At 42.3% G+C, this 7,122-nt stretch overlaps 1 protein-coding gene across 2 annotated transcripts in view; it reads right to left on the bottom strand.

Annotated features, from left to right (window-relative positions):
* Positions 1–7,122, bottom strand: part of CLCN5 (chloride voltage-gated channel 5) — a 157,961-nt gene that overhangs the window by 63,692 nt on the left and 87,147 nt on the right. The window contains exon 4 of one of the 2 annotated variants that reach the window (XM_006758900.2): positions 498–596. The exons of the other annotated variant lie outside the window; for it this stretch is intronic. Within the exon in view, the coding sequence (XP_006758963.1) occupies positions 498–596 (99 nt within the window). The remainder of the gene's footprint in view (positions 1–497; positions 597–7,122) is intronic. 2 annotated transcript variants of the gene reach the window in all.

Below are 7,122 nucleotides of genomic sequence, written 5' to 3'. Positions count from 1 at the left end.
GAAAGAACACAGAACTGAGAAACTATACTTGGGCATTACCCATGATTGGTGAGAAGAATGAAGAGGATGAACCAGTTAGAAGAGACCATGTTGACAGCTGTCAAAGTGAAGCAAATGACAAATATTTCATGTAAGTGTTTTGCCAAAGGATTAATAGCCTTAATATATAAAGAAATAGTTCAGATCATTAAAATTGGATCCCAACAGATAAAAAGGCAAAAGACATTAGTAGATAATTTGTTTAAAAAGGGCTTCAAAATTCAGACAAACTAAAACAATAATATGTTATCTTCTCTTAGCAGATCAGCTTTTCTTTAGTTTTATCTCAGAGATTTCTCAAATATGTTCACACCCTGTTATAAAAGTTTTCAAGGGACTGACAAATGAGATGGCTAGAGAAGTGTCATGAGGTTCAAGGACAAGGGTCTGTCAGGCATAACAAAGACGACATCAAAATTTATAACTATTTTCACCAGCAGCCTAGGGAGTGCACTAACCGGGTCCTCCAAATACTGGCGACACCAGCCTGCCAAGCTTGAGTCCAGCAGAAAGGACTGTTGGCTGCACCCAACAGGGACGTTTGGTGTGCTCTTTCTCTGGAGAAACAGAGAAATACAGACAGACAGTGAATCGTGAGGCTTTGGAACAGGGGCCAGTCTTCCCCACCACCTGCAGCCTCAGACAGCACCACATCCAATGGAAGACTGTCTTGATCTCTCTTCCCAAGTCCTGGTGGCCCCATCCTACTGAGCTCAGTTCTTCAAGGGAAGGAAGGGCCGCAAAGAGCTGGAAACTTCAGAGAGGAGAATGTCACCCTCAGAGGATCTGGTCCAGGCTCCAGTGGGTGCGGCCACACAGAGAAGGGCAGGTGTTAAGCTCTCTCTCCCCTTCCATGGGCTTGGCTGGTACCTCCCCCAACATAAGATTATCTTTTTTAAAATATATTTTTATGGATTTCAGAGAGGAAGGGAGAGGGATAGAGAGAGAAGCATCAATGATGAGAGAGAATCATTGATCAGCTGCCTTCCACATACCCCACACTGGGAATCGAGCCCACAACCCAGGCACGTGCCCTGACTGGGAATTGAATCGTGACTTCCTGGTTCATAGGTTGATGCTCAACCACTGAGCCATGGCAGCCGGGCTAACATAAGATTATCGTGATCTGTTTTCCCAAATCTCAGTGGCACCATCCTGCTGATCTTGCTTCTGAAGTTGGGAAAAGCTGGCTGCACCCAACCTGAACCAGTGGTGCACTCCTCCTGGGGAGGTAGAGTTGGAGAATCTAGCAGAGAATGAGTGGTATTGCTGTAGGCAGTTAGGCAGACATGAGCAGAGCAAGAGAAAGCCCCAGGTGCCTAGCATTGGACAATCAATTGCAGGGTGGGACCTCACCCTCAGGGTGACTTTTCCTCCTCTAGTATATCGCTGGTCCTGAGGTTTGGACCCCCTGATCTTTCCTCCCTAGAGATAGCATCTAGGCCTCAGTTGTATTTCAGCTCCAGGCCCAGATATACAACAAAACCAGCCAGGGCTGGCATCAGGACCAGCTGCATGGAATAATAATGACCCCCTGCCCTGGTGCGGGCCAATCAATCAGTGGAGACCACAACCCTGAATGGACACACTTGAAAAACTTCTGAATATTCTATTAAGATATTTCCCTGGGACTTCCTTAATACCGCTGCCCTTAAAACCCTTAGGATAGAAGACCCAATGCACTCTCCCTCCCAGGAGCATGCTCCTGCCTTTCCCTTCCCTCTCTATTTCCTTTCCCTTTTCCCCCTCCCCCTCCCAGGCACATTACCATTAGATTCCTCACTCTCAAGCTCCAAGGGCCCTTCCTTTACCTCTAGAATTTGTTTGCTCAGCCCATTTATTCTAGGAATTACTTTTTCTATCTCTAATTTATCTAATAAATTACAGTTTGGGCCTGGAATTTAAATTATTTCTTAGCCAAAACCCAAGTACCAAGGTTACTGAACCCGTTGGTCAGACACCTGTTGCCATTCTCACCTACAACCATTCTCGCCTATGGTTCTGGAATAGGGGCCACATCTCCCTATTAATTGCTCAACCACTGAGCCATGGCAGCCAGGCTAACATAAGATTATGGTATGCTGCCCCTAAGAAGGGGACCCACTAGCACCATCCTCCTGACCCAGTCACCCCACCCAACTGGGCTTATGTTGAGTGAAAGGGACAGTGGGCATGCCACCTTGGGCCCACTCTACAGTCTTTCTTCAAAAGGCTCTGGAGGAAGTCCAGGCAACTTCAGGAGGTGGTGGAGCAGCCAACAGGTAGATACCAACCTCAGAGAGCCTTGGACCTTTTATTGATCTGTGCTCAGCTCAGAGCTACTGAAAGCTGACCCTTGTACACAGCTTGGCTCTTCCCACACACATCCAGGCCCAGCAGACAGTCACAATCAGTGAAGAGCACAGTGGTCCAGACAGGTAGCCCAAGGCCAGTTACACACATCTTCTGACACTGACCTGCACCAAAGCCCCATCTAAGTGGGCCCAGAACCAACACAACTAATGGTGGGCTTCAAACCTCACCAGAGCTCAACCCAACTGGCCACACTAATGACACAGCTGAAGGGGGACTCCAGCAGGCACAAGAACCTGCTGGGAACAACTCTGCCTTGAGAGGCAGTCTTTGAACAGCAACTCATATACAGTGAACTATGTCTACCATTATATTCAACTAGTCTGAAGATTAACTCCACCCATGAATGGACCAACCCTACTCAAGACTCAACTACAACAATAGGGGGCACATTAACCACACAAGAAACATTTCTGGAGCACCTAGCTCAGGTGATTTAGGTGCCTTTCTGATGTAGGTGCCTTGTGCCACGAGACCCACAAGGCACCAACATCAGAAAGCCCTCATGACAAGCCTGCAAGCCATAACAGATCTAGCTAATATACAGTCAAACAGAAAAAGGCAGACAAAATGGGGAGACAAATAAATATGCCCCAAATGAAAGAACAAGAGAAATCCCCAGAAAAGAACATAGAGTTCTGGCTGGTATGCACAGTGGTTAGAGTGTCGAATTGCACAACAAAGGGTCATGGGCACATATCTGGATTGCAGGTTTGATCTCTGGCCTGGGCTGGGGCATGTGCAGGAGGCAACTTGCAGGACTGGAAGTTGCTCTGGGTGAGTCAGTGAGTGAGTGTTGAGTCAATGTGAAGGCCTAGGACATTACTGGACACTACAGGGTCAGAAATAGGACACTGAAGCTGTCAGTGTTGCTCCATGAACAGAGATGTGGGCTGGATTGATTGGGAATATCAAGGAGAAACTGATTGGGTAAAGTATAGATCACCATAATAGTGACTGTCAGGAGGGAGTGAAAGGTGGCCTAAGGGTCAGTAGGAACGTGAAATCAAGATGGAGAAGTAAAGGAACATAGCAGATTGCCATAGCATTATGGTTTTGGACTATTGCGTGTTGGAGCAGGGGGTCAGAATAAGGAACTTTGCAATATTCATGAAAAATGAGGGTATTTAACATGAAGGATGTAGAACTGAGGACTCAATATTTTTACTCTGAAAATTTGGTTTTTGTTCTATTGACTCTATCTGTTACAAAGGGCTCTCTCTGGCATTTACCTGATAGAATAAATTCTATATTTTACAGCATTACAACCTGAAAATATTAAAAGAGTCCAGGGACAGGCTGGCTCCACCCTAACAAAGAAAGTTTTTACTTAAGTGGCAATGGCCCTTAATAGTTGTTAAAATAGATCTTGTGGACCTCTGTACATGTAGAATTAACAACAATGTACTCTAAAGAGCATTATGTTAGATTGGAAGGGCTATATATAGCACTTCTGAATAGGGTAGGCTTCTCTGTAATGAAACAGGTCAGTGACTGACTGATTGGAATATAATCTATGTACTCAAAATTGAGGTGCTGTAAATGAGAAAAGGATATATTGCCAAGTGCCACAGATATTGCTCACACCACAGAAAAAAAAATTCCTTCTGAGCCACACATCCTCCAATTCTTACAGGATATTCAGCACTATTATCATCTTATGGAACCATCATCATCTGTGGTCTGTCATTGATGAAAATGTTGTTATGTGGCACATAACTGTATTTAAAGCACTAATGACCCAGAAGCTTCTAAAATTAATAATAGATACCAAGCTACAGGTCCAGAAAGCTCAGAGAACACTTAGAAGGTTAAATATATTTTTTAAAATCTACAACTAGGCACATCATATCCAAACTGTACAAAATCAAAGAAAAAAATATTGAAAGTAGCCAAAAGAAAATAATGCCTTGCCTATAGAGGAGCAAGGATAAGAATTACATCAAATTTCTCTTCAGAAACAATGCAATCTAGAAGAGTGAAGAATAAAATATATGAAGGGTTAAAAATAACCACCAATCAAAAATTCTGAGTCCTGAGAAACAATCCCTCAAAGCAGAATGAGAAATAAAGAATTTTCTCATAAAAACAAAAATTAAGGGAATTTGCTGGCAGTATACTTGTCTGATGGAAAATGTTAAAAGAAATTCTTCAAAAGAAAAATAAAATTATACAGGTCAGAAACTCAGATCTACATAAAGAAAGTGTGCTAGAGAAGGAATATATGAAGGTAAACTATGTTGTTTATTCTTTTTTTCTCACCTGCTTTCTTAAATTGAGGTATAGTTGACATATGAAATTATGTTAGTTTGAGGTCTACAGTGCAATGATTTGATATTTGTATATGTTGTAAAATAATCACCATAACTCTAGTTAACATTTAATGATTTTTCCTATTTTTAATTGATCTAACAGATAACAGTTTGTTCAAAACAATAATAGTAATGCATTCGGTGATGATACCTTATAGATAAGTAAAATGAAAGAGTGATATTACAAAGGACAGGAGAAAGGAAGTGAGAATACTATGTTATATGGTACTTGCATTATCCATGAAGTAATACTGTGTTATTTGAAAGAAGACTTGGATTAGTTGTAAATGCATACTGCAAACACTAGGACAACCACTAAAAAAAGTTTTACAAAAAGAAATATAATTAATATGCTAAAAGAGCAGAAAAAATAGAATTATGCAAAATGCTCAATTAGCTCTAGCTGGTTTGCTCAGTGGATAGAGTGTCAGCCTGCAGACTGTAGAGATCCAGGTTTGATTCTGGTTAAAGGCGCATGCCCAGGTTGTGGGATTGATCCCCAGTAGGGGGGCATGCAGGAGCAGCTGATCGATGATTCTCTCTCATCATTGATGTTTCTGTCTCTCTCTCCCTCTCCCTTCCTCCCTGAAATCAGTAAAATTATTTTTAAATGCTCAATTAAAACCAGAGAAGGCAGAAAAAGGGAGAAGATAACATCAAAAAAAAAAACATGAACAACGAATAGGAAAAGGTAAACAATATGGCAGATAGTATGGACTCCACCACATCAGATATCACTGTAAACATCAATGGTCTAAATATAACAGTTAAAAGACTGAAACTGTCAGAGTAGGTAAAAATACAGTATTCAACTATGATCAGGGATGAAGATGAGCATTGCATAATTAAAAAGATGTCAATTCTTTAAGAAGTCATAACAATCCTTAACATATATGTGCCTAACAACAGAACATAAAAATACATTAGCATAATCAGAGAGAATGGCAAGGAGAAACAGATGAACCCAATGTTATAGTTGGAGACTTCAACATCCCTCTACTGGATATGGACAGATCCAGCAGCAGAAAATAAGTAAAGATACAGTTAAGCTAAACAGAATCATCAATCAACTGGATCTAATTGATAGCTACTTCATCCAACAACAGCATCAGAATACATAGTCTTCTCAAGCTCACATGAAACATTCACTAAGCTAAATGACATTCTGGACCATGAAATATACCTTAACAATTTTTAAAATATATGTTTATTGATTTCAGAGAGGAAGGGAGAGGGAGAGGGAAAGATAGAAACATCAATATTGAGAGAGAATCATGAATCAGCTGCCTCCTGCATGCCCCACACAGGATTGAGCCCACAACCCAGGCATATGCCCTGACTGAGAATTGAACCATGACCTCCTGGTTCAGAGGTCAATGCTCAACAACCAAGCCACACCAGCCAGGCATGCCTTAACAAATTTTTTAAAAATAGAAATCATACAAAGTCTGTTCTAAGATAATTATCAAATTAGAAATCAATAAGAGAATGATAGCTGGAAAACCCCAAAATACTTTAAGATTATACAACACAATTCTAAATAACACATGGGTTAAAGAAGAAGTTGCAAGAGAAATTAAAAAACACTTTGAACTAAATGAAAAAATAGCTTATAGAGAGAGAACCAAGATGGCAGCATAAGACATACACTTGTACATGCTGCCCCCAACAACCATACCAAAACTACAACTAAAAGACAAAACAGCTATCATCCAGAACCACAGGAAAGCTGGCTGAGTGGAAGTTCTACAACTAGAAGAAAAGAAAAAAGCACATTGAGATTGGGTAGGAAGTGCGGAGGTACCAAGAGCAGAGGTACAGAGGCGTGCGAAACGGGCTGGCAACTGGGTGTGCTGTTTTTTTCAATTGGAAGGGAGATACAAGCTCTTGACTGCTCTGAACTCCAGTTTCCGGCGAGACTCTGGCAACACAGACTCCTACAGGGAGAAACTGGACTGTCTGGCATTGGGTCAGAAAGTGAGGCCAGCTTTCTTGCAGAGCTGCTCACAGGCATCATTGTTACTGTGGGGGCACAGGACACAGAGACACAGATGCGGAGACTGGAGACCCGGAGATGGCTGACTGGCAGCCATCGCGGTTTGCTCTGCCCTGGTGATTCCCTGAGACCCTGCTCCACCCAATTTACAACCCCACCCAAGCTATGTGCAGTGGCTTTTGCATATGAATGGCCTGTCCTTTCACAGCCTAACCTAACAAACTGCAGCTGGGTCAGAGAGCTCCAAAACTTCCAAACCCCAAACAAAGAGGATAAATCTGCAGATCTCGCTGTAGCGCCTGCTGGGCAGACTCACACAGTGGTTGAATTTGAGCCTCCTTGGAGATCCAGGAGCCAGTGTACCCAGTGGTCAGATACCAGATTTCAACTCCTCACATCCATAAGGGACACACTCCAGAGGCA

The sequence above is a fragment of the Myotis davidii genome, unplaced genomic scaffold, assembly GCF_000327345.1.
Source record: "Myotis davidii unplaced genomic scaffold, ASM32734v1 scaffold855, whole genome shotgun sequence".
Classification (NCBI taxonomy): domain Eukaryota; kingdom Metazoa; phylum Chordata; class Mammalia; order Chiroptera; family Vespertilionidae; genus Myotis; species Myotis davidii.
This window is presented reverse-complemented; position numbering and strand designations above follow the sequence as displayed.